A 27,968-nucleotide genomic window follows, 5' to 3' on the forward strand; every position below is an offset into this window, starting at 1 on the left:
GGTCTCATTCTTCTAAAACGTTTCTCAATGCTGGCTCAGTTTAAACACTGGTTTTTGAACTTCCTTTGCTGATACTGGGCTGCAATAACTGGAATTAAGCCTTTAAATCTTCCCTCCATGAAAGCAGATGGTCACATTTCTGACAGAAGTAGCAGCAGGACTTACTTTTGTTGGTGGCAGTGCCCTGCATTTCTATGCCATCTGTGAGAGACACACGCCTGGCATTGCCATCTGGCCATCCTGTAGCCAACTGAATTGAAGGATTCAGAGTAACAGCCTTGTTAGTCCGTATTCGCAAAAAGAAAAAAGGAGGACTTGTGGCACCTTAGAGACTAACCAATTTATTTGAGAATTGAAGGAGTGGCCTAGCCTTTGACTGGAGGGAAGATATTAAGGAAATGTGAATTGAACGTAAATTATTTTATGCTATAATTTAATTGTAAACCTTGTTTTCTGTAATACCACACACAAAATCTGTCAGCCAGTCCGATCTGCTAGATAAACAGTTGCGTCAGATTTCTCTAAGGAGTACACCCATCCTTAAATTTACTTTTATGCACAACCCATCTGTTCTCTTAGCCAGCTTTTCAACAACTGTCTCTACACTACAGCAATTGCAGTTTAACACAGTCACCAGAGACTCTTCCTCTAAAACGGTTCTGCCCCTTTGGGCCAGGGCTGGTCAGCACTTATCTAGCAATTATCCAGTGACTTTCTACAGACACAAAACGCCACATCTGTGGTAAAGGCCACTGAAAATCCCATCAGCTATAAGGCTACTGTGAAAAGCTCCAAAACTACTCCACAGATGGTACTTGACTTGGATGGAGCATCCATTCAGCGGAGAGGATGCTAGTTACACGAGCTCTTTACTATCTGGAAAAAGGAATTGTTCTGCAAAGACGTACCCCCCTCACAGCCAATCTCAGGCTATGACCCCAAATCCACAGTGAACAGCAAAGGGCGGTATTACTGAGAGAAGTCAGGAAACGCTCTAAAAGCACCTCAGTTCTGAGGTCGGGGTAGCGTGACAACATGCAACTCCGGCTTCAGCACGTCAACAGATCACATACGCTGTCACAAAGAGGCAGTGAGGAAAGTTATGCACCATCAGTCCAGAGTTTCTGCCATAACTTAGAATCTCTTTGTTCCTGTAAAATACTTGGAATGCCAGTTAGAACTCACAGTTGTGTTACATTAAAAACAGACATCACTTTCTGTAAACGCCACCAACAGGTCCCTGCGCCCACAGTAACCAGTCTTCAGACATTTTTCACAAGTTGGAAACAGGCAGCCCGCATTATAGATTTGCACTATGGAAAGCGTCAAACATAAAGGGTGTTTTTAGACTGTAGAAACAAACCAATCCAAACCTAGCAAAACCATGTTTTAATCATATATGCTGCAATTAAATGATCAAGTGAATTAATTATAAAAGAGAAAAACTGAAAAGAAATTCACCCCAGACCACATTAAATATCCTCTTAAACAAAGATGGGGCATCTTGGAGTGGAAGCATTTAGAGCACGTATTTCTAGCTGCCCCATAGGGAGTTCTCTCATATCAGCTGCTCCCATAAATCTGAAGGAGTATTTCTCTCCAGTATGAAAACATTAAGATCGCTATTTGTCATTTACATTAATGCCCGGGTGTACATTCTCGTGTAGCCACGGCAAACAAAATTGCAGCTGGCAAACAGGACATAGCTGCTCGGGTGTTATAAAAACCCTGTTACGATTCAATTACTTACAAGAGAAAATGGGGCTCCAGAAACCCTGATGTGGCGCCATCCTGTACTCTGGAACCAACCAAAAGGAGCCATGAACACTTCGCCCCACTGACAAGCTGGGTTTCCAGCAACAGGACCCTGGAGGAAGTCCGAACAGTCTGAAAACACGGGCCAGCATGGAGGGACCAAAAGATTCAAACCATTTTATTTTTTTTAATAAAGTTAACAGTAAAACAAAATTCACAAGCCTTCCCCGCCCCCTCTCTTCAGTGCTGGTTTCCTCTTCTCACACAAAGCACACAACAGAGAGGTCTCCAACTGAGAAAATGAAACTGCTCTAAGTACAATGAGACATGATGAAGGCAGGAGTCTAATTATGTCCGTATTCAAGGTTAAAACAAGCATTTCAGGTGTGTGTATGTGGTTTGTAGGTTTTTATTTTAGCCAAACTGGAAAAAGAAATTTCCTGGCCCAGAAGCTGAAAGAGAAAGTGAGAAATATTAGAGCTCGTGAGTCTCTCTCCAGAACGAAAAGGAGGACTTGTGGCACCTTAGAGACTAACCAATTTATCTGAGCATGAGCTTTCGTGAGCTACAGCTCACTTCATCGGATGCGTACTGTGGAAACTGCAGCAGACTTTGTATACACACAGAGATCATAAAACAATGGTGGGAGGAGGTATTGTTTTATGATCTCTGTGTGTATACAAAGTCTGCTGCAGTTTCCACGGCATGCATCCGATGAAGTGAGCTGTAGCTCACGAAAGCTCATGCTCAGATAAATTGGTTAGTCTCTACGGTGCCACAAGTCCTCCTGTTCTTTTTGAGAATACAGACTAACACGGCTGTTACTCTGAAATCTCTCCAGAACAATGCTCTTGAACATCCGTGGAGTGCTGGACACATAACGCAGCCCTTGGACAGACACACACAAGGGAGGGGCTCCGGGCAGTTTACTCTGCCACACAAAGAGGGGAACGGAGTAAAGCTGGCACATGGTCAGTGCTGATAAGTTAAAGGGGTCTGGAGAAAGGATTGCAAGGGCTAGAGTAATTTGCAAACAAGACTTTTCCCAGGTCAGGGGTCCATGAGTTTCCCCCCTGGATTGTATTAATGCTGGTTAAGGTGCCGACCAGATGCTAGGCGCTGTACAAGCCATCCCTGTGCCAAGAGGCTTGCAATCTATGGTGAGCGGACCATGCACCAGGAGAAGGATGGTCAGTGTGGAGCATAACAGCCATTTGCAACATCCCCTGGCCAACTCAAAATGCAGCGACAATAGGCCGGGGCCTCCAGAAGGCTCCCGGGAGTCTTGTTGTCTAACAGGAGGCAGTACAGACTAACTATACAACGTGTCTGATCAGACACCCTCGTTTCCAGATTCAGTGACCCAGCAGGTGTGGGCCTGAGTGACAGCCAAGCAGATTTCTCAGCAACAGAACACCATTAGTGCCAAGTTTCCTCACACCCTGAGGGGGAAGCTTTTCTCTGCATAGGCCCCAGAGGCAGCCATCGGCTGGGGCACTGCACAGACCACGCCTTCTGTGCGGGCCCAGAGGCACGCAAGCAGTTAAATCAAATGAACCCTTTCGACCACCGACCTACGGCGGGGACGTTAATATGACCGTCACGTATATGAACAGCACACACGTTTCTCACGCTGGTGGAAAGACGTGTCACCTACCTTCAAAACTGAAGCCGCCTGGCCCACCAAAGAAAGCCTTGAAGATATTGTTAGCATCAAAATCTGCGGAGGGAGAAGAGAGGTGCAAGTTAGAGACACTGCTTGTGTTATTTCACGTCTTTGTACAGTCTTCTTAAACAAAGGCTCCTAAAGTCCTTTACAAATGGATACACACATGGCTCGCTTTACCCCCCACGGAAATGCAGCAGCAGGGAGCAGCGCTGCAGGGGTTTAGGGCAGAGTGCAGACTGCCGGAGTCACCAGAGACACAGGCAAATGGAGTTCGTGCTAGAGCTAGGTCTGGACACTACGGGCCAACGGGCTGATCGCTGGGATAAACATCATGCAACCAACAGGGACCACGAGTGCTCAGCACCCATGGAAGACAGTCTCTTCAGCAGAACAGTGCCCCCTAGCTACGGGCTGGGGCACTGGTTCAGTACTGACTGAGGGAAGCTGCTGAATCACCAACAGCTAGGGGCAGCCCTCAGGTGTTCCTTGGCCATCTCCCCCTCAAGCGTCGACACAGCAGGAGCATGGTCAGTTCACAGGTGCCATGGGACACAGCAACGTTAGCAGGCGTTTAACACAAGCAAGGTAAGGGACAGCCCCTCCAGCAGTGAAGGCAGACCTGGCATCCTTTTACCCTGACAAGTTCATCCTGGCTCGCATGTTTGTGGGAACACTAACCTGCCATGTTCACGCCATCCTCCTCCAGATCCTGCCCACTGTCGTAGCGAGCCTTCTTCTTGGGATCCGACAGAATGGTGAAGGCTTCTCCGACTTCTTTGAACTTCTTCTCCTCTTCTTTCTGTATTTCTGCGCTTGCCCCACTGTGCCGGTCTAAGGGGCGAAGACAGGTAGGAAAGAAGCTTTCAATTGCTGCCAAGCGTCGCTGATAAAGTAAGCTGTAGCTCACGAAAGCTTATGCTCAAATAAATTGGTTAGTATCTAAGGTGCCACAAGTCCTCCTTTTCTTTTTGCGAATATAGAACAACACGGCTGCTACTCTGAAACCTGGAAAACACTACACGTTCCAGCCAAGCATCGACTTTTATGTACCACCATGGTCATCCTGCTGAAATTGTCATTAAAGACCTCAAACGATACAGCCCAGTGGGAGGTTCTGAAGACGGGGAAAATGTTTCCTCTGAAATTCTCTCTTCCGTTTACTTCTGCTCTCTGAAAAACCTAAAGCAGTGAGCTGCATGCTAAGAGCAGAAAACATTTCTCTACCTGGGTGATGCATGAGTGCCCGTTTCCTATACGCCTTCTTGATCTCATCTTCAGAGGCGTTTTTGTCCACCCCGAGGATTTTATAGTAGTCTTTCCTCTTGCTTTTTTTCAGTTCCACCTGTGCATTCTTTAGGAATTGCTTGTGTTCTAGAAAGAAGAGCAAGGCAGAAGGAAAGAGCCTTGTATCACATGCAGCCTTAGTAGCAACAGAAGGAAAGCATCCTTCTAGAATTAAAGAATTCGTTTTGTTTCACTGTCCCCAGCGAGACATCTCCATTAACGAAAAATGCACTCACGTCATTATACTTAACCCCCAGGGTTTGGGAAACGGGGGCCTAGGTACTACCCAGCCAGCCATAGCCTCTCGAGACTCTGCATGTCAGATTTTGGCCAAGCCTCACTCACACGACAATCCCTTTGCATTACGCTAGGTGCGATACCCAAACTAAACCATTCATCGCGCGTGGCTTCTGCTTGTAAGGCAACACCCTGGGGTGGGGACAGAGCCAATTTTTTCATCTTTGAGAACAGAGGAGACTCTTGTGCTCAGGCCTGGCACTTCGGAGATGGCTCCAACAGGAGGGGTCAGTGATGGCCGAATTTCCAGAGAAGTGTGAACTGCTCAGTCAATGGGGTGTGGGCACCTAACTCTGGTTCCTTGGAAAATTCCAGCCCAAGCCGACTCAATGTTAATGTCCTTTCAGCAGCGGCGCCCACTTCCCTGAGCCCCTGGTGGTGCCTGGTGCACCAGGCAGTATCTTAAAACACCTCTGGCTGCTATGCAAGGGGAAATGTTAACACCCTCAGTGTGTCAATAAAACCTTGGCACCAAACATCTTCCTGCCCTGGATAGTACTGTAGCCCTGGTGCTGCAGAGATCAACGGAACTGGGGAGGCTTTCATGACACCGCTGCTAGTAACAGGCACATAAGTAGCCCATAATACAGGCAGCTCTAGATCCCTGTGGTATCCCAGCATCTCCCAAACATGTTAATTTATCCTCAGTTCCCCTTGGAGATGGAGACGTGTCATCCTCCTCATTTTCACTGATGGGGAAACCAAGGCATAAAGAGATCCAGTGACCTGCCCAACGGCACTTGGCATTTGTGGCAGAGCCAGGATTTGACACCACCCCCTTCTGGATGTCAGTCCAGGGCCAACCACTTGACCAAGCTTTACCCCGCTCTCCAACACTGGGAGAGAACAAACTCTCACACGATTCCATTAAGCAGCTGTCCTGGAGCTTCTGGGGATTTTCCCAATATCCGTACAAAGCAAGGGGCAGCATTAAAGCAAGAGGGGGCAGATCCGTGTGTACAATGGCAATTCAGGTGTTTACCAGCATTGCCGCCTTACAAGAAACAGGTCTGTCAAGGGGCAGGTCATGTGTATAGAAAGCGAGGGCTGATGCTTTTACCTTTTGTTTTCTCTGTCTGGTAAACTTTTTCATAATCCCTCACAGCATCTTCGTATTGTTCTGTGTCCATGTAACTATGCAAGGAAACAACGGTTACAATGGAATAGTTTACAGAGACTAACAAAAACCACAGCAGCAGGGGTTAAATTATGAGGCTTCTGGAGGGATAAAACTACCGAGGGAAAGATATGCCTAGGACCTGCAGAAGCAAAAATGAAGGGGCTCCGTAGGGAGAGCCCAAGGTGGGATGCAGCCACCTGCATTTCTCAGGGGTGACCCACAAAGGAAACCCTGGCAGACTAAGCCTGTGCTCCGGCCCCGACCCGCATCTGCCGTCTTGTTGTGCAGGATGAATCCTAGCAGGTCAAGAAGCCATCCCGCATAGAATCGCTTCACCCATTCACCAGGTGCAGGAACTACCAGCAGCCGCTGGGAATTCCGGGAAACTGACGCAGAGTCAGACACTAGCTATGGTCTCAGGGCGGTTAAGAGTGATGAGACATTTCGGTTAATACCCTCCGTTACCAGAGGGCTCAGTGGTGGCTGGTTACTGCCTGAAGAACAGGCAGCACTGTCCCATCACCAGATATTACCGAGCCCCGGATGGGGGTGGGGCAGGGCAGCCAACTTGAAGGAAAAGATCAGGCATTTCAACTTAAAGAGTGATCCGACAGGGGGCCCCAGGGGCCCTTTCAGCACAGCAAGTGCCCAAGAAACTCTGCCACTGCCCAGGAGGAACACCAGGGGCCCAGGAGAAGGGGAATGCAGAATTTCTGATGAAGACTGTTGAAGAGACATTAAAACTGGTCTCCGTGCAGCAAGCCCTCAGCCCCTGCAGCTGAGCATGCATTGTACAGGGACAGCCAACCCTCCAAGCAGCGGCAACGTCACTAAAGCAAGGGTCCCAAGCGCTGGCGTTCACTGCCCAGGCTGTGCCACGTGCCCTGGGTGCCAGTCACTGTGGGTTCAGAGACCCTCACCCAGAACAGGGTGGCATAGCCACTATCCTTGAAGAGAGATATTGGCCCTTTACAGGGAGGCATGAAAGGCAGGTCTTGCGACAGGTCAGAGCCAGCCCCATTTCACAGCAGGCTCTGTAAGCCAGGTTAATGGAGTGAGATTTCAACCACTCTGGGACAGGACACTGCTTTAAGCTACTTGATTAAATCACCAGCTACAAGGGAGAACAAACAAAGGCTAAATGTGACTGGCAGCCCACGGCATCAGGTCCACGACGGTGCTGTCAGGCTTCCCGTAGCCACCAGGCACACACCTGGCTACAACAGGAGCCTGCGTTCACACACCGCTTCCCTACGACGCTGCCTTTCATCCCCATTCAACTGGTCTCAGCTCCGGCAGCCAAGCAGCACTGCAGACAGCTGGTCCCCAACCTGAACCTCCCTCTGGGTGCTCAAAGCCCCGGCCTGCTTACCATTGTGCTCTCCTCAGGTATGCTTTGATATATGTGTCATCCAGTTTTATTGCATTTGTGCAGTCATCTATTGCTTCTTCTAGTTTCCTAAGCTACAAAGCCAGACATACAGTTATTCGTGAATCCCCTTGAGAGGGGATGGATTTCGACACGATTTATGTTGAAGCTGCGGAGATGGAGCTACAATCTCCATGCAAAACGAAAGCCACAAATACATGGCTCATCTGGAGACGCCTCTTTCCACCTGTCTGGCACATCCCCTTTTAGAACCTGCTTCTCTGCCTCACGGAAGGGCCTGGAGGTGAACTCCCTGCCAGGACTCTGCCTTGAAAGGAGACAAAACACACTGCTCCCCACCCCAGCCCAGAACTCGTGCTCCCTAGGAATACTGGAACTCTGACTGCACCTGGAGAAGCAGCAAATTCATTTTTATAAACCACTCACTGCTGCTTCTTAGAAGAAGCGTTTGGAAGGGGCTGGGGGTGCAGGCAGAGGGGACGAGACTTGGCCCCACACTAATTCCCAGGTGGGATTACAAACTGGCAAAAATTAAGGAAATTAAAGGGGCGGGGATGAGAAACCACGTTACCAGTTTTCAAGTGTGAGCATCACACAACTGGAGCCAGATCTGGCTCCCCACTCCCACAGCCCGATGGCCGGAACGGCCTTCTGGGCAGGCTCCCACGCCCACTGGTTTGAGCAGGCATCGGCGACTGCTCCGGCAGCAGAGGGTGGGATTTCACGCTGTGTGGGTCACATGATCAGCAAGGAATTGCTCGGGGTGGTGTTAGGTTTGGTAACTCCTGTGTTATAGTTTTCTTGGATGTCTGGCAAGGGCGCCAGGGCTTTGGACAGGTGTCCTTTCTTTTTAGATGGAATTAAGTACAGTAAGTGATCTGTGGGCGCTGAAGTCTCCTCGTTCTCAGGACAGGATTAAATAACTCAGCTGGAGAAGGGGATCTAAGGCCTAACACTTCCCCTGGCTTGGGTTTCATGTCTTTAGGACAGTTGTGTCCCATGCTGTTTGGAACAGCACCTACCCACGCAAACATGAACCCTAGCTCCTTGCCTGCAGAACTAGCAGGGACTAGACAGCCCAGCAGGGATGGAGAAGCATTGCCAAACCAGCCTAAACAAAAGAGAAATTTGGCACCATGCCTCGTTCTGGAACGAATCATCCCTCGTCTGTATCCCATGGGTTTCTCCTCCACGGCAACGCAGTTTATAACTGGGGAGTGCCTTGAGCTCCCAGGATGAACGCCCACCTTTAATGCTGCCTGGGTCTTACCTTTGAATTAACCGTCCCCCGGTTACAGTAGAGTTTGGCATTTGTTTTTATGTTATTTGGGTCTATCCCCAGTGCCTCTGTGTACAGTTCATATGCTAGTTTGTAATTGCCTTCTTTAAATGCTTTATTTCCATCTTCTTTCTTTGCTTTAAGTGCTTTGGCATTCTGAAAGAGAAAGTGCCCTGGGATGAGGACAGACACTCTATGACATCAAAGCCCAAGGCTCACTGATCCCAAGACACACTTTCTAACTTGCTTTCAAACACAGCCCCAGACCATACAAGCTGCAGCTTTGTCACCACTCCAGCTCCTCTCTGCTAAGAAACAGCCAGTGTCAATCGCAGCCATTCCCCGTGGGACGAGGGGACCAGTTAAAGCTCAAGGTCAGAATGTAGCAGGGAAGGAAACAGTTGTATTATAAAAAAGGAAGGAACCCAACATTTTACATCTTACCCAGCTCAGTGTTGCCTGAAAAGGTGGGTGAAGAAGAACTAGATTGGAGAAGAGAGGACGGGGCAGGAACTTGAGAGGAAAAACACTTCAAATGCAAGTCAAGCTGCAGATCTTCACATTTTGACAGCTTGCGTTAGACTTCACTGGAAGTCAGAGGCTAGAAACTTAGTATCCAGGACTGCAGAGAGTGATCTCCGATTGCTCCAGAGAACAACAGGCAGGAGGGGCAGCCCACAGCGTGGCCTAACCCTGGAGAGGTCTATCAGTGGCTACCCCACAGGGAAGCAGCAGGTGGAGTTCAGGATGGACCTGATGCGCTGGCTACAGCAGATATGTGGAGGGTTAAAGCGTCTGGGAGAGGGGAGGGGAAGAACAGCAGGAAATGGGGGAGGGTTCAGCTGAGCAGAACAGATTCATTATAAGCCATTGGCTCCCCAGTCTCGGTACTTACTCGGCAGGCGAGACATGCTTTCTCGTGATCAGGAGCCATCCTGAGTGCCTGGACGAAGAACTGCACAGCCTTCTCGATGCAGTCTTCATAGTACAGGCAAAGACCTCGGACGTAAAGGGCGTCTGCGTTTGTGGAGTCCATGCGTAAGATGTCGCTGGAATAGCCAGACATGCACATTCAGAATCCAGTCTAAGCACTTTCGAGATGTCATTTCCTTCTAACCATCAAGAAAAGCCTCGCTTCACCAAGGCGTTAGCTATTTCACCAAGCCTGCAGCCAGGGTGCTGCACTGGGAAACGCAGGCAGGCCTGTGAGTGACACGGTGGGAAACCCAGCATGGTTTTTAAGCAGGTGGCCTTAGTAAGACTAAATGGCAGGGGTGGAATTTGAGCATCTGTCCTAACCACATCTTGCACTTCAAGAGGAACTTAAGTTATTACACGTGTGTTTCCATCACAGAACTCCCCTCTCAGGGCTAGGTTGAACAAATTCACACTGAGCTAGTGCTCTTGGGACACCCGGGGCTCGTTAGTATGTCAAGTGTTCCTACCTAGCTACAGACTGTGCTTCTGGATAGCGACCCAGCAGTGCCAAACATTCGGCCTTGAGGATTTTGAACCGATGACAGGCAGGAGCGAACTCCAAAGCGCGGTCCATGCAGAACACGACCTAGCGGAAGAAGAAAAGCAAGTGGGAACAAAGCAAACAGCCAAGAGCCAGAGCTGAGAGACAGTGCTATTTCTGCACCAGCGGGGATGGCAGACTGGTCTTCAAACTGAACCATGCAGACCCAGAAAACACACTTCAGTAGAAGCCTCCCCGATGTGTAGGGTCCTAAAGGCCCCTCATTTATGAAGATCTGCAGCTCGTCTTGTATTGCTCGTGAGCCCATCTCTAGGGTATCCAAGCACCACACACACAACGAAGGGTCACAAAGTGCCCCATGGACAGCAACAGACCAAACCCAGCCCTTTTAAACCCTCTGATGCTATGGCGAAAGAGGGTTTTCTAGGTGCCTGAGACAGACCATTATGCTCCCACGTTTCCTGAACTTCTCCTCTCTCCCCATTGGTAGGGAGTGTGGGAAGTGGTGGAAACTCAATCGACAGAGACAGTTGGAACCGGACTGAACAAAGCACAAGATGCCAGTGCAGGGACCAAAGCTGCACTGGCCTTTGATAGGCTGGGTGACCTAATAGGTCTTTTCCAGCTCTGGTTTCTCTGGTGGAGACAGCTGCATGAGAACGGGAGCATTGTTCCACAAAGGTTCATCTGCTCCTGGGGCCGGGCTCTCAATCCCCCGTTTGTGACATCACAATTAGCTGCTGTGGGGAGCACCGATATGCTACAGATTGAGGAGTCTCCCGCCTTCTGGGTGGGGAAGGACCAGGAGCAGCTCTCCAGAAACAAAGGTTTTGTTTCATGACAACGTCCCTAGCGAAGTGAGATGGGAGAAGTGAGGGACGGAGACACAGGCAGAGTTATTCCTAGATACAAAATCCAGATTGTGAAGAGCAGCTGGCACAGTGGGACAATCGGATGAGGCAGAGCTGGGATTGACCATTACAGAATCCAGAGCCTGGGCTTCAGGCATCTCCTCCTGCAGACACTTACGAATAGTGCTCTTAACCCTGATGTGATGAAGAGAAGGTCTCCTGCCCTGAGCCAAACCCTGACCTCGCATACATCCTCTGAAGGCAACTGCAGTTGGGTGAGAGTCGCATGTGGGTGTCGGAGGGCAAATGTGTCTTTCAGATTTCACGGCTACTCTCACTAAGGCAGGGCAGTACCAGCTGCACCCAGCCCATGAGAGGCTTAGAAACAGGAGTGGAGGATACGGTGAATAGCTATGCATTCCCCCTTTATCTCTTTAACACTGGCAGGGAACCTGCTGCTTTGTGAATAGGGATCCTGGGGATGTCTTATAGGACCAGTGTTTGCTTTACAGCTGCTGAGAATGTAATCTGATGAGCAACGCCCACAGCCAACACCCCAGTCCCACCCATACTCTGCCCAGCCTGCACGGCTAAGGCTATTCCCGCCAGGCAAGTTAGCTGGGTCAGTGCTGGATCAGCATAGCTCTGCCTTCCTCACAGGGCAGCCCACGTGTGCCCCAACAGCCCAGTGGAGTTATAGACTCCAAGGCATGATTTGGCTGTGGGGCGCCTTCTCCCGCACTCCAGCTAAGGGCCAGCATTCCCTACCTAAGTTCCTTCTAAGCTGCGCAGCCTGCCAATAAACCCCCAGGCAGGGGCTCAGACTGCAGCAGGGTGAGATGCCTCTCCCCCAGCACGGACCTGCCACGCCAGGGGAGAGGCACCCCTCCCTGCTGGCCCCAACACGGACCTGTCCCAGACTTGCCACTACTGGGGGAGAGGGCCTGGTCCAGGCCCACCAGAGCTGCTGGGGAGAGAAGCCCCGCCGGAGCTGCCGCAAGGGAGCGGTGCCTCTCCCCCGGCCCCAAGCTGCTGTGTTGAGAGGAGTCCTCTCTCCGCACTGCAGCCCCAGGACAGCCGGCAACCCCAAACCCCTCATCCATGAGCCTTCACCCCTAGCCGGAGCCCTCATCCCGCCCCACTCCAACCCTCTGCCCCAGCCCTGTGCCCTCTCCCCCATGAATTTTGTTATGTGCACCAATAGGAAGGTGATGTGTCACACATTTCAGCCATATTGGTGCACATAACAAAATTCATTCTGCACATGGACATAAAAAATTAGAGGGACACTGTCCCTGACTCCTGCTGAGCCAGCCAGATCAGTGTTTTCTGGTCATATTGTGACAAAAAAGATCCATGTTGATTTTACCTTCCTGAAATCCCGTTTCTCAAAATCGATTTCAGCTATTCTCTCGTATTCCAGCACAGCGCTCGCATTCTTCAACTGCAAGAAAGGAGGGCACAGTCGGTTTCGCCTCGACGGGTCTGCACCTCCGCTGGGTGGCATTTAAACCAGCCAGTGCCCAGGACACCAGAGCAGCCCTGGGAGCAACAGTACTCTAGAGCTACCCTTGCTTTTCTAAAGCCAGTTTAATGCGGGCACCTGGGACTGGACTGGCTTGATCGCCCTGGAGAACGAAGGCCTCTGCTTAACCACAGACAACACTGCCCCCCAGCCACCGCCGCTCCTCACCACTCCCCCCGATTGCCCAGTCTAGCTCCCACATCTCCTCGGCCCTCGGCCTCTCAACCAAGGAGGAGAGCGCACACAACAGCAGTTTTGCAGAGAGGGTATCAGTCTAATGAAAACTGGACTGAGAACCCCCAACTCATTTCACCTCTCCCCCCATCAGATGGCTTCCCCACAGTGACACCATTTAGTCACTTCTAACCTGAGCTACACTTGTTTCTGCAGCCCAGAGGCGAAAGGCTCCATAGCACAATCCTGCTCCCCTGGGCAGCCCCCATGAGGGGGAAATTTGGATCTCAGAGAGTTTCTTACCTCTTGTTGTGCCTGAGGGTTTGTACGATCCAGTTCTAGAACTCGTTGGAAGCAGCGGCTGGCGGCCATGGCATTCCCGAGAGACAGGTGACATTTCCCTTCCCGTAGGTGTCCCTGAGAAGATAGTTAAAAATGTGGCAATAGTTGGCACACGCGCGGGGGGTGGGTGGGTGGGGGTGGGTGTTCCAAAAGCTAGTAACAATGATACACTGAATGGCTGGTCACCTACCCTTACAAAGGTATCGTCCAGTCTGACAGACTGTTGGGCATCTCCCAGTGCTTCCCGGAACTTCCCCAACATCATTAGGGTGGCTGCTCTGTTACCATAATAACTGGCATTGTTAGGACATGCGTCTGGAGAAAACATTACAGCAATCCCAGTTAGAGCAATGCAAAGGGCTACACAGGTTGTAGACAGAGCACATTACAAGGTCACTACTGGGTTCAAAATCACATTCCCTGTTTGCAAGTTCATACCTTGCCTGAGCAGCTTAAAAATTACCTGGAGTCCACCATTTATACATAGGAGGACCCAGAGGGATCGGAGTTCCCTTTTGCAAGCGCCCTGGAAATAACAGTGTCCCGTTCAGTGCCCATCAGCATGGTAACACTGCTGAGCCCACATGGGAGGGAACTGTGCAATCCTTAACACTACGGAGATCCCAATCAATCAGCCTGGCTGGAACAGACATCGACAAGGTGCTACAATACAGCTATCCCGAGCACTCACAAGCGTTCACGGTAAATCTGGTGAGACCTTGCACGGTAACTAACACATCTGCATCACCGGGACGCCTGGAAGAGGTTTCTTCCACGTGTGCCGTTAGCAACGCGAGTTGAGCAATATACTGGGTGATCTCCCCCCATAACCCATTCGGTTTTAGCGAGCTCCAGAACACTGTCACAAACAGTCGCTCTCACCTATGGCTTTTGTGTAGTAGTTATACGCTTCGTTGTAATCTTTCTTGGCATAATAGGCGTTTCCTTGTTCCTTGAAAGACTCTGCTTCTCTGAAAGAGTAAAATATCCCACCGTGAAATGAACAGAGACACACTGACTGGCCACAGCCGCCTCAGGACAGCTCTGCACGGTTCTACTGGCTACACATGGCTCTAAAGCTGGCCTACCTGGCCACTACAGAATTCCCCCTTCGATGGTACTCACGGGGAAAGAGGGTACCCCATGTCCAGGGGACTGCGGGCTGCTGGAATAGCCTTTGGGGCCACAGGCAGCTGGCTACTTGACGCTGTACTGGGGCCAGCCAAGGATCACAGAAGCTCATGATGGATTCAGAGCATCTTTGCACACGGCCACCGCTCCGACTCTGGCCCCGTGAGCACGGACTGAACCAAGGGTATTTGTTCCTGAATTCTCAGAAACCAAGAAAACTGCTGAAGCTTTAACAGAATTTATGGGTCCGATCCTGCAAGGTGATGTTTACCCCCAACTGCCACTGAAATCAGCAGAAACCAAAAGTGCTGACCACCTGTCAGGAGCAGCTCCAGACCACGCAGGAATGGGCCAGACCACTGGAGAGGTCTCCTGAAGTCAGCAGGAATGGAGGGTGCCTGGCAGGCTGAGGAGGGGCCCAGGAAAGGCCTGGCTGCAGGGTCAGGTTTTTAAATCTCCTAAAATATTCCACGTTCAGCCTGATGCATCTCCCCCAAAGCCCTCGGAAGTTGAGCCCTCAGAAAAACAGAAGTAATCGCACCCACCGTCCATCTCACCACGTTGGCAGGGCAGCACGGCAGGGAATATGCACTGTCACCCTTCCATGCCCCACAGCCAGTCCTTTGCACCCCACATGTTAGGAAACACTGCACTGAGGGACAAACTCTCTGGGGTGGCATAAGTCAGGCAAAACCGGGCCCTGTCACTGCATCTGCTGCTATTCTGCTGCTGAAACAGCAGCATTGACTAACATTTACAAAGGCTCCGTCTCCCACGTCCCAGCTGCTAGTTCAGGGGTGGGCAAACATTTTGGCCTGAGGGCCACATGGGGGTTGTGAAATGGTGTGGAGGGCCTGGTAGGGAAAGCTGCGCCTCCCCAAACAGCCTGGCCCCTGCCCCCATCCACCCCCTCCCACTTCCCGCCCCGAGTGCCCCCCTCAGAACCCCCGACCCATCCAACCCCCCCTGCTCCCTGTCCCCCCCACCGGGACCGCCCGAGACCCCACCCCCTATCCAACTCCCCCATGCTCCCTGTCTCCTGACCGCCCCCCCGAACCTCCGCCCCATCCAACCGTCCCCTGACTACCCCCAGGACCTCCTCCCCCCCCCCACCAGGCCGCTCACAGCAGCAGGACAGGCTTGTTGGAAAGCCCGGGAGGAGGGCGGGTGCAAGCCACGCTACTTGTGCAGTGACGTGGCTGCAGGGGAGGGGCCGGGCAGGACAGTCCCGCAGGCCGTAGTTTGCCCACCTCTGTGCTAGTTCTTACCACGGCCTCTGTCTGGTGGGCCACCCGCTCTCCTACCCTGCACGGCTTCTCCAAAGCAGCGTCACCTCTCAACAGGACCCAGACAAACCTTAACAGCAATAGTGTCTACATATGGTCTTTCGGGAGTTTAGCTACCAGGGCTTCCCAAGTTCAGGTCCAATTAACGTGAATGGTTTTGTTTCCCTTTCTATGCCATTGATGGAGATGGAGGCTTTAGAAGCATAAACTTGCCCTGTTCTAGAATGTATTTCAATCAGCACTGGGATAAAATCATTTGGGTCTTCACCACTGCACCCAGAGCCTCAGAAATGAAAGCACCCGAGGTTTCCAATTACGCTCAGTCCTTCCGAACTATAACTCCCACAATGTACACAACTCGAAACCCTCTTCCTTGGAGGAAGGCAAATTTCAGCAATCAAGCAACAGGGGGCAAGTCTACAGAGTACACAATTAATGACCAAACTCGCATTAAGGATACAGTATCACTTGGATTCCAGCCCAGCACAGTCCTTATGGTACTGAGAGCTATTACACTGGGCTAGTCCAGCCACAGATATTTGCTGCACATGGTAAGCAACTCCTTCCTTACCGCAAGCGTAGCTGACTGGCATTGGATGCCTTCCTCCCCATAAAGGAAATGTCAGTCAACTGCTCCCTATATAGAATTCACAGCAGCAACGGGGCAAAGGCCCATGGGACTAAAATAGCTAAGGGGCCATTCCAGCCTGCTAGAGCAGAGTTCCACATTCAGTCTCAAACGCTCAGGCCACACCAGACAGGCTCCGAGCTGAGCTTCTCCACTTTCAGAAAACCCAGGGCCCAGAGTTACAGAAATGACCTGTGAAGTCCAAGGCAGACATATAGCACTGAAACTAGCTTTCATACGCCAAGGCAAGCAGCACGGGTGTACAGAACGGGCAGCCCAAGGAGTTATTAGATCTACCCCCAGCCCCCTCCTTCCCTGTAAGGCCACATGGTTGGCCCAAAGCTGATCAACCAATTTTACTGCTGGTGAACTTAAGCAATTTCTACTATCGCTGTTAGCTTTGTAGTAGTGTCCAGAGGCCCAAATCAGGATCAGGCCCCTCTGCACTACAAACTCTCCACAAACTCATCGGCAGGTGTCAGCTCTATCTTGAGGCGCTTGCAGTGTAATCTGTCAAGGAAGCTGTAAGCAGGTGTTCCAGTTGGTTCCATTTTAATTTACAAACGTCTGGTGCGGCTCAGGCTCTGAACAAGCGGCACCCCTCTGCCATCCTCTTTTGATGGCCTGAGTGAGACTGAAGCGGTGCCAAGACACTGTGCGAGCTCTGGAAAGCAGCGATTTCACCCTTCATGACATCCTGGCCAGGTAAAGGCTGGGTGCCATGCACATGGTCCAGGACAGCCGGGGAATGCGCACCACTGACGGTATATGGGCTGGCTTAAATCACGGTAGCCAAATAAGAGTCCATTGCAGCCACATGGAGTACCTTTACAACGGATGTATGCCAACCCTCCTGAGCATCAGACGAGGCATGGCAGGTTGGAAAGTCAGAGATCTGCTGGTCCAGAGCCTATTATTTAACATTGACATTGTCGGAGCCCTTTGTGCTAGCTGTTGGACAGACCCAGTAAATGACAGTCCGTGAGCCAGAGAGTCCAAGCTGAAGACACCTTTCAACACCACCCCTGATTAAATCATCATCTGATACAGAATAAATCCTGGTCTGGGTATTCAAAACCCTGGCTGTCCACGTGCCCCTCTCTGTAAGGAGCGAAACACTGCCATGGCCCCTTTCTGCCCAAAGGACAGCATTTCAGCGGGCACTGAGCTGAAGGCTATCTGAAGCGAACAATGTGAGTTATGTTTGGCAAGCCCACTAAAAAAGGAACAAAGGGAACTGTGTGGGGGCAAGTTAACATGTTTTTAACCTCATTCGGGCTTGCCATTGGCCACTCCCACAAAACTGCCTCATGCACTGGGCTAAAAGAAAAGGACGACTTGTGGCACCTTAGAGACTAACCAATTTATTTGAGCATGAGCTTTAATAAATTGGTTAGTCTCTAGGGTGCCACAAGTCCTCCTCTTCTTTTTGCGAATACAGACTAACACGGCTGTTACTCTGATGCACTGGGCTGTTTTCACAGAAACAAGGCAAGTTTGTCAGCTGGCAAAACAATAGATACAGAGTGTTACCACTCCAAGGGCCTTCAGGGTCAGGGCTAAAATATGTGCTGCTCACTTTCATTTTTAATCTTGTTCCCAATTAGGTTCAGCTCGGGATGCTGACAATGGGCAAGACCCAGGTCTAGTGGCACTCCACTGGTCAGACACACCAGGGATACCCTTGGCCCAGTATGTTTAAGTACTATTTAAAACAATCAGTCAGAGTCCAGGGGCGACTGGGTGGCAGAGCAGTGAGCTGCCATGTGGTGCTCGGAGAGCGCATGTCCCAAAGTGGGAGTGCTGGGAACGCAACAGATCCAGATCCCTCTCCCTCTGTTTCAGTGGATTCACTTCAGGGCCTTGAAAGGTATCTAATAAGTTCCCATCCAACCCCTAGCCTGAGTCTGGTCTGAATGAGCTTTCATCTCTATCTGGTGGGAAGCTGCCAATATGCCCTCCTCACCCATGCCCAGGAAGGGCATCATGCCAAGGTTGCCAACAGAAATGAACCCTCTGCTGCTGTGATTGAAACCTGTAATCTCCAGCCGCACAACCAAGTCAGCCGGGGGAGATGCACCCTGGAGTGCGTCAGAACACGTGGCAAGTGTCAGAGCAGAACTCCCCACCCGCACTGCACTGGCTCTAGACGGAAGCAGAGCTAGACAAATATGCCCCCTACTTGATTTACAGCAAAATGAAAAATCACTTTTTAAAATGGCATTGTCCCGACAGACAGTGCTCCTCCGGGCAGTTTAGAAGACACATGCAACGTACATCTCATCGGTGCCAGGCTGTCGGTCTCTCTCTCAACTCTTGGAGTAGTGATTGTTTCAGTAACTCGTGCCAAGGGGGTGGATTTGTACCACGAATCGGGAGGGGATTTTCACTCCATAAGATAAGACACCCATGCACAATGGCCACTTCTGAAGATGAGGAGGGTTGAAGCATTCAGAAGGCAGTGAAGGAAGTGGTGCCTAGAAGTTTGCTTTCTAGCATGTAGGGCAGGGGCGGGCAAACTTTTTGGCCTAAGGGGCACATCGGGTTTCCAAAATTGTATGGAGGGCCGGTTAGGGGAGGCTGTGCCTCCCCAAACAGGCAGGCATGGCCCCCCCCCCCCATCTGACCCCCCCTTGGACTCCTGCCCCATCCAACCCCTCCCTGTCCCCTGAGGGCCCCCCCATCCAACCCCTCCATTCCTGATTCTCCCCCCCCTCCCCGGGACTCCCCTGACCGCCCCACCCCCACCCCCACCCCCTGACCACCACCCTGAACTCCCCAGCCCTCTATCCAACCCCCCCTGCGCGGGTGGCTGGCAGCACCACACCACCGCACAGCCCAGAGCGCCGGGCCAGGCAGCCACACCACCGCACAGCCCAGAGCACCGGGCCAGGCTGCGGGTCTGCCGCCCCGCCACCCAGAGGCTGGGGGGAGCAGCAGGGGAGGGTCCGTGGGCTAGCCTCCCGGGCCAGGAGCCGGGCAGGAGTGGCCCGCGGGCCGTAATTTGCCCACCTCTGGTCTAGGGTCCTATTGTTGTGGTTACGTATTCTGAAGAACAGGGCAGCAAAGATCATTGCAAAACCTGATCTCTTGGCCTGCTGAGCCACCTGCTAGAAGTGAGCAGATTAAAGATTTACAAATCAGACCAAGCAACTTTACCAGTCATTACGCACTGCAGTGTTTCTAGTGGTTACAGCTGTAGGGCTGGTTTCAGAGTAGCAGCCGTGTTAGTCTGTATCCACAAAAAGAACAGGAGGACTTGTGGCACCTTAGAGCATAAGCTTTCGTGAGCTGCATCCGATGAAGTGAGCTGCAGCTCACGAAAGCTTATGCTCACAATAAATCTGTTAGTCTCTAAGGTGTCACAAGTCCTCCTGTTCTTTTAGCTGTAGGGCTGTAAGCCAGGACTCCTGGAGTTATTCCCTGACCGCCAGTGAGTCACTGACCACTGCGCCTCATTACCCCATCTGTGAAACGGGGGGTTAAATACAGACCTACCTCACAGGAGAACTGTAAGGCTCAGTAGTGCTTATAAAGCCCTTTGATATAACCTGATGAGGCGTTACAGCAGGATGAAGAGTAGGAGGATGGTTGTTTCTGTTTAGCGTTGGTTGGGTTTCTTTCTGTAGTGTTTACTAGACAGCACTTTGTTGACATGTCAAACCTCAGTGGCTGGATAACCTTACCAGAGAGGAAGTAAACCCGGCTGCCTTTATTGTTTACATGCCTTTAAAGCTGAATGATGAAGTCTTGCAAGAAAATCAAAGTGACTTCAAAACATGTAGGCAGAGTTGCTAGGTTTGCAAGATCCAAGGCGTGAGAGCCCAGGAACAGAACGGCAGCGTCTCTCCCCAGTTGTGTTCTAACAACATAGCCCAACACACAGAAAACTGTTCTTGTTTACCACTGTCTCTGGCTATCCTAACAAAACAAATGCAGATCTCCTGATATCATTAGTAATTGTTTCAATCCAAACAGATGCTGCAGCCTGAATGAGATCATTCTGCATCTCACACTGATGTAGGCTGCATTCCCCACTTCTGCTTTGCTAAAAATACAATCCAGGCCTGAATGGATTCCTTTGTTCAGAGAGGTCAGTGTCTCTTGAGGGCCTCTCCGTGGTGAACCCAGGGGGTGGGGAGGAACAGAGCCACACCAAGGGACTCACTAAGAAGAGTCTCTTTCATTGCCTGCAAGCACTGAGAGCTCTGCTAGGAGCCAGCTGTCTGAAACTCCTCCCTTCTCCTGAAATGTGGTGAACCGCTAGGTTAACAAGCTTGTCATGCGCTCTCAGTTCTCCAGGTGCTGCAGGCAGTCCTACTCCACAGCCCAGCTCAACCTGAAAGGCTCCTCGGACTCCTTTCACAGGAAGAACATTCCTGATACCTTCTCCCCTAGGATCTGCCACATCCTCACTGGAGACGTGTGCCCTCCTCCAGAAGGGCAGTGGCCTCAACAACTCCCCTCTGAACTATTCAACCCCAGTGGCTGGAGGGGCTGGTAGGCCCTCTGCTCACCCTGCCTCTGCAGCAATCCCAACCCTTGCTAGCCCTTGGAACAAACTGCCAAGACGGATAACTCACCCTGCACAACAGTGAGATGGTCCCAGATTAGCCCAAGAGCTTTATCATCTACTTTTTGAGCAGCATCTTTCATCTGCCTCCTACCACCATATAAATCCTAATACAGATTTCCCGCTGCTCTAGCTTGCGACCCTCTTTTAACATACTAGCATCACCCAAATTGCATACATGATTTTCATAGCACAGAAACAGAGGCACAGCCAAGAACAAGTCATTTCCAGAATGACCAGAGCCTTCCGAGCTCTGTCTGAACACCACCTCCCAAACGTAGCTGCTGCACTAGCCTTCCTGCCTGGCTGGCACTCTGCAGCCATCCACATCTCTGAATGTGTAACTCAGGTCTGTACAATCTACTGAGGTGGCAGACTCAACGCCTCCCACAGCCCTCACTCCCCTTTCACTTCCTGCCTCTACTGCAAAGTACTTTAAGCTTCTCTGGGAACTAAAGAGCTGGGAAAAAGTTCCAGGAAGTCAAGTGCTTAGCTTTGTGTTTAGGAGGCTCTACAAGGTCAGACACTCCAGGCAGTTCACATGTTGACTTGCTTTCCAGGCAGCTCACCTAGTGCCCTGCCATGCAGCGGTCTGTTTGCATCTCCAAACTCTCTGGGCTGGCAATAGTGAATCCCCAAGAGGTCCAAGCAACCCCTCTAGTCACTTGCAGGGGCAAAAGGCCACAGTCAACTTGCTTCACTGATGCATTCAAGGCATTTTGCTACAGGATATGGAGCCTTTCAGCTGAAATCCAGCCCAGACCTCTACCATCAGATGCTATTCAGTTACCTTTGTGTAAGGATATGATTTAATCATGGAGGTCATAGATTCTGTGACTTTACTGGACCTCTGACTTCTTTGGCTGCAGCCGGGGCTGTGCGGTGGTGGGGCTCGGGCTGTCAGTCCCCCCTGCTTCAGCTGTCATTCCTCCCCCCAGCTATTTTTAGTAAAAGTCACAGACAGGTCATGGATGCCAGTGATTTTTTGTTTATTGCCTGTGCAACCTGTCGGTTATTTTCAGTAAACGTCATGCTGATAAAATCTTCATCTTACCTGTGTGAAATGAGCTTGGTGATCTTAGTGCCGTTCACAGTGGTTAGGTGATTACAGCCTAAAACCAGCCATCCTACCTAGCACTAGACAGCCCTCTCCCCTTGGCATGCTGACAGTCTCAGCAGAGAAGCCAAGGAATGAATGGGTCACACGCAGCACAGAGCGGGGTCTCCTCTCTCACCCCCAAGAGATGCTTCTTTCAGGTCAGGGATGAGAAACAGCGGCTGGGAAATGAGGGTGGAGGCAACACGTAAAGCTTATAGCGTATTTCCATACTGCTGTCTTCAGGCCGGTCAAGCCAGCCTCTCACATCGCTCTAAACTCAAAGGAGACTTTTTAAAACTTAAATCATGATCTTATCCTGCAGCTAGACAACTTTCAGAGTAACAGCCGTGTTAGTCTGTATTTGCAAAAAGAAAAGGAGTACTTGTGGCACCTTAGAGACTAACCAATTTATCTGAGCATGAGCTTTCGTGAGCTACAGCTCACTTCATCGGATGCATACCGTGGAAACTGCAGCAGTCTGCTGCAGTTTCCACGGTATGCATCCGATGAAGTGAGCTGTAGCTCACGAAAGCTCATGCTCAAATAAATTGGTTAGTCTCTAAGGTGCCACAAGTCCTCCTTTTCTTTCAGCTAGACAACGTCATCTGGGAGCCAGCCTCATTACAATACAAAGCAGCTCTGTAGCATGTCAAGCGGCAGATTCCTCTGTGCAGCAGTACCCCCTGCTGATCAAGGAGCAATGCTGCTACCTGGTGCTTAGTGCAGGGTATTGAGCTGATGAAAGAGGACCTACAGCTCACAATAGGCAGGAAGGAAGGTGGGGAAATCCAGCGCTGTGCAGGCAGATGCTTGTGTTTATCTACCGATTCACTTCAAAGGGCATTGGAGGTTTTCAATTCCATTGTTAAGTACAAATATAACGCTGCAGCCAAGGGGGTGTGTGTGAAGCAGCTCAGCCTATTCCACAGGAATTCCCTAAACCACTGTTTCTCAACGACCAGTCCGTGGACCAGTGCCGGTCCCTGAGATCTCCCTGACATAGTTTAGGAAGGCAGCAAGCTGGCCCCTGGTATCAATAAGGTTGAAAATCACGGCCCTAAATCAGTTCTGGTGAGGACAACACCCACTATGCCACTTTTATAACATTCGCAGGTGGGCCTAGTGCCAGGAATATTCTGCTTCCGTTTTGTTTTCATGGAAATGGACATAGACCCAGAACTATTGTGGCGCTAGAGGTTTAAAGAGTGCAGCCAGAGAGCCCTTTGATAAGACCAACTGAAATCAAGGGAACTGACTGGGTTTAATAAGTAACCAACACACATTTATGATAAGCCCATGCTCATCCTCTACAATATAGGATTCCTCAACCAAAACAAAGGAGCTTGTACGATGCTTTGAAGACGTAAGGCTCTACATAAAATGTATGTATTAAATATTTAATTTTTGTACACCTACTGTACACTGATTCTATAAACACAATTATTCAAATCCTGTAGTGCACTATGTATTCATATTAGTTTAGTATTTGTGTGAAGAATTCTTTTCAGCACCACTGGTTATTTTAAAAAAAGAATTCCATTTTGGCCTTGACCACTGGAAGCCCTATTTATTCACAGCACAGGTACAGTACCAATGTTATCAATGTACCTTATCTATGAGCAGAATGTCTTCAGGCTTCATGGCCAATTAAACCTTTAGTTTGCTGCTGACGCTGTCAACAAAAGAGTCAATTAATGAGATTTGTTCACTTGGAGACCCACCAACTCATTTCACATGAGATGGCAGTGATCCCCTCACTATGGAGCTACACTGGATTTGAACTGGCCACCTAAAGGTGAAGCCTTCCGACCCCAAGATGAGGGAAAATTCAAATGCTTTGGTTTGGCACATTTTTTTCTTCATTGTGTAAATCTCACCCTCTCCATTTTACAAAGGTAACTGTGATGCACCTTCTGGGAACACAGCCACTCTGAAGCTGGTACCAAATAGTAAAGGAAAAGGGTTGATCAAGGAACTGTTAATCCTAATATTAATTTAGCAATGAGACTTTTTAAAGATACCTCTTTTTAAGATACTTCTTCCACATCATTCAGCACTGAAGAATGAGGGGAAACATCCCCCTGCATATATGCACAACGGATAGACTCTGGAGCTGCCAAGCAGATGACCGAGAAACTATTTATCTGACAAAAAATGAAGTGAAATAAAGCTTCAGAAATCAATTGAGCCACAAGAAAACCGTTTCCATGGTCTAGAAATCTTTTTAAAAAAACTCCCCCTCTTGTGGATATGCTGATCTGTGATTGGATCAGAACACAGAACTTTAGCCAATCAGAATGCAGCTGTTCAACAATAACTGTCACTAACTGCACCACCACCAGATAAAATTAGTGCCGTTACATCCATCATTTTCCATAAGTATCCCTGGAATTTATGCAACAGCAGGCAACCATTACCCCATGACCATACTCCACTCCTTCCCCCGACACGTCTCTTGAACAACCTGCAAATGACACATTCCGTTTATTTGCAGCTGTTTCAGTGCAATGCCAGGACAATTATGCTGAAATACAAATCACTGCTTTGCTACCGTCTATCTTTTCCTCCAGCCTCGGTAAGCAGAAGCAGCCATCAGAACCATTTTAGTACATTCGGGCAAAGGTTAGTCCAAAAACACATTTGTATCAAAACAATTTATGGAGGTTGTGGGGTGGGTTTTTTACTAACAAATTTACCCACGCGCTCTACAAAAGCTGTAGTGAAGCATCAGGTTCCAATGCCTAGTCTGCCTAAGTCCAGTAACACTAAGCACTTACATAGACCAGTCAACCTGTGGAACTCTTTGCCAGAGGATGTCGTGAAGGCCAAGACTATACCTGAGTTCAAAAAAGAACTAGATAAATTAATGGAGAATAGGTCCATCAATGGCTATTAGCAAGGATAGTGTCCTAGCCTGTGCCAGAAGCTAGGAATGGGCGACAGGGAATGCATCACTTGACGATTACCTGTTCTGTTCATTCCCTGGCATTGGCCATGGTTGAAAGACAGGGCACTGGGCTAGATGGACCTGACTCAGTATGGCCATTCTTATAGCACTTTGCATGGTTCAAGGGGCTTTACAGACATTAGCTAAGTCTCCAAACACCCTCTCTGACACAGCTGAGCAGTATCCCAATTTTACAAATGGGTAAACTGGGCCAGAGAAGCTAAAAAACTTGCTCAAACCCAGAGAGGAACTTCATGGCAAAGAGAAGATTAACACTCAGGAAGTTCTTGACTGCAGGCATCTGCTCAAACCAAGAGGCTACCAGCTGGCATACAGAAGACGGATATGTAGGTTCCAAGTTCTGAGCTACCAAGAGGGGATGGGAGCATCTTGGAAGTAGCATATTAATTCCTTCCTTCAACACCACCCCTCTAGGTGACCCTGCAATAGTGTTGCCCTGCCACCCCTCAATCAGATTAAAAGACAGGATCACCCCAACGGGAAAAAAAAAAAAAGGCCTGGGGATCCCACCCTCAAAAGGACAACCACTGGATGAAAGACTGAAACTTAATGACTCGGGACTGAGGTACTGGCCCTATCCCATCAAGACAGCTGAGTGAGCTAGGTTGCTTTTGCTCTCCATTCCCGGGGTTCTATCTGGAGTGGGCCAGGAACCAACCCCCCCACCGAGGATGTCAAAGTTCTTCTGTTTCTGGGACTCTGCAGTCCTTTCTATGGGGATCGTTTTATTCATGACCATTTCATTTCCTTCTGCACACAGGTATGGAGGAGGAGAGGGGCTGGTGCTAGAGAACTCTGGAGTAGGAAGACTGAGCCCAGTTCGTGATTTCTAAATGTTGAGACATTTAATATTTCAACCAGTCATTTAAAAGTGAGCAAAGCCCTGGAGAAAATACCGTAAGGAGCAATCGCACATTAGCCCAGGGGAGGGTGTGGATCACATGAAACTTAGCAGGGCTCTCCTTGCACTAGTATTTTCTGTAACGCTATGATACTCGGATATTTTACGCAGCATTCAGGTGCTTTTTTAACAGTGTCATTTATCTATTTAATTAACCACACCAGGGTGCTACAATACTCCCAGCGCCATGCCCTTGCCCTCACTCTTTGATAGCTAATAAGCAGCACACGTACCTCAGGCCTTCACCCTCGTTTTGAAACTGGCACTACCCAGAGGCCCCTTTCAGTTTCATGTTGTCCTCCTGCTTCAGTCAGGTGACCACCTTTCCAGAGTGGCAGGCTCAGCCACCCCTTCCCAGATGTTGTAGTCCTCCTGGAGACACCAGACTGCTGAGACACAGCTGCCAGGTTTGCACACTAGAACTAGCATAGTGCCTCCTAAAGGAGGATCTAGGAACTTCATCCCCTGCTGTGATTGTGGCAGCAGGTGGTAACAAAAGCACTTGCTCTTGGAAAGAAAATGACTTACCAGAGGAAAGGGCTGGGATCCTCACCACGCCCGGCCTCAGACAGCATCTTCACCGCTGAGCAAAATTTGCCAACTAGCTTTAGGGATGAAGGAAGTTTGATCTTTCAGCAATTACTAGATGGAGAAGAACGCAGCTGCCCTAGTACTTTCAACACCCAATCCTGCCTTCAAATACATAGTGTACTTTAGAGAACCAATGTGCACAGTGACCATTTTTCCACGGAGCACGGGACAGGTATTGGAGAGCAGGACTCCATCAAAAATCTCAAACAATAACTGTTCTGTTGCAGGTAGGTGTAATTAATAAGTATCCGTGAAGTCCTCAGGCAAAGGAGTTAGAGAAGGGAAAAGAATTTGAACCTTCTTCAAGGGTTCTGAACTATGAGGACCCCCCGTCCGCCACCACATGCATAGTTTAACTCTTTAACTCCCTCTTTGGGGCAGACCTCGATCTGGCAGAGAAAGGCTTCTGCAGGCCCTAGTCAACACTACCCCAGGCAGAAATGGTGGAACACACTGATAAAGACCAAAGCCAAGTTCGAGGAAGCCCAGACTTGCTACCTATCCATGTTTTCTGTGGCGCCCATCACTGCAATAGCTAAGTGGTAGGCCAACTGGCACCGTACAGCGGGCTGGGGTTTGCTGTACTGCACGAAGTTTGGCCCAAAGGAGATTGAACCTTTTCTATAAAACAGACAGGGACTGGAACCACCCCTGCCTTTCGTACTAGGACATGGCCAGCCAAGGCCACAGAGCTTCGCACCTGACATGCGGCCAAGCCATCCCGAAAGGAAGCCTCACATGCCGGGAGCGGCAGGCCCTTCTCCCCATACCGCACGCGCACGACGCCTCCCTCCCGAAAGGGCGGCCGTGGTCCAACTCCGCTCCGAGCACCCCGTTCCTGCAGACCCAGCACACGGAGCGCGAAGAAAGGTCCTCGGACTGGGCCAGGTGAAGGCAGCATAGCCTCGGCCACCCCCCCGGGCCGGCAGCTGGTGGAGACGGGGCCCTTCTGCCCAGACGGGGCCGCGACGGCTGGGCGCAGTCGAGGTGCCTGGACACGTTTCCCTTCCGTGGCCGGCGCGAGGGACCTGGCGTACAGCCCCCAGCCCCCGCAGGGCACAGCGCAAGGGGCACGGGGGGGGGGGCTACAAAGACATTTCAAGGGGGTGGCAGAAAAAGGCACCCGGACCCGGACTGTTCACCCAGGCACCCCCCCCCCCGAGTATCCCCGGGACACCCCCCGTCACCCGGCCGTAGGGGGCGGATTTCCCCGCACTGGGGGTGGGGGTTTAACACCTCGCTGCGCCCACTGTCCCCAGCCAGGCACCGGGGCAGACCCGCCCCGCCCCCGGCAGCCGCCCCCCGCTGCAGCCCCCACGGGGGGGGTCCTGCCTCCCCGAGCCCCCCCCCGCGACCCTGAGACCGGCCCCCCCCCAGAGACAACGGGGGAGAGGCCCAAGGAACGGGGCACCCCGGGGGGGGCGGTGCCGGGGACTGAGCCCCCCCCTCGCCCCGGGCCCGGCCCCGCGCCCCCCTCGGCCGCCGCTACCTGCGAGTCTCCTCCTCGCCGCCCAGCAGCCCGGCTCCCTCGGGCGCCGCCATGATCACATCGCACTCGGCCGCCGCCGCCATCTTACCGCCGGGCCGGGCACCTGGGGAGGGGGAGAGAGCGGGCGGCGGGGGGT

At 50.8% G+C, this 27,968-nt stretch overlaps 1 protein-coding gene across 2 annotated transcripts; it reads right to left on the reverse strand.

The window, feature by feature from the left end:
• Positions 1-1,910: 1,910 nt before the first annotated feature.
• Positions 1,911-27,968, reverse strand: DNAJC7 (DnaJ heat shock protein family (Hsp40) member C7). Of its 2 annotated transcripts, none has more exons than XM_073326322.2 (14): positions 27,833-27,968; positions 14,049-14,137; positions 13,357-13,481; positions 13,128-13,241; positions 12,495-12,569; positions 10,240-10,358; positions 9,690-9,843; positions 8,786-8,950; positions 7,498-7,589; positions 6,066-6,139; positions 4,649-4,795; positions 4,103-4,255; positions 3,413-3,475; positions 1,911-2,207 (listed from the first exon to the last, which is right to left on the reverse strand). In XM_073326322.2, exons 1-14 carry the CDS (start codon positions 27,913-27,915, stop codon positions 2,170-2,172), a joined length of 1,491 nt encoding a protein of 496 aa, XP_073182423.1. In that variant the 5' UTR covers positions 27,916-27,968; the 3' UTR covers positions 1,911-2,169. The 2 variants fall into 2 exon arrangements, with proteins under 2 accessions (XP_073182423.1, XP_073182422.1); XM_073326321.2 differs by lacking the exon at positions 27,833-27,968 and adding an exon at positions 23,905-24,081.

This window comes from Lepidochelys kempii, chromosome 27 (genome assembly GCF_965140285.1).
Source record: "Lepidochelys kempii isolate rLepKem1 chromosome 27, rLepKem1.hap1, whole genome shotgun sequence".
Taxonomy (NCBI): Eukaryota; Metazoa; Chordata; order Testudines; family Cheloniidae; genus Lepidochelys; species Lepidochelys kempii.

Bases quoted from the DNA above. Each gene is read 5' to 3' on its own strand.
- DNAJC7 (XM_073326322.2), bottom strand. From the start codon at position 27,915: ATGGCGGCGGCGGCCGAGTGCGATGTGATCATGGCGGCGCCCGAGGGA. The intron at 4,256-4,648 runs GTAGAGAAATGT...TTCGCCCCTTAG, and splicing joins GGCACTCATGCATCACCCAG to ACCGGCACAGTGGGGCAAGC. The intron at 3,476-4,102 runs GTTAGTGTTCCC...CTCCCTCCGCAG, and splicing joins GGATGGCGTGAACATGGCAG to ATTTTGATGCTAACAATATC.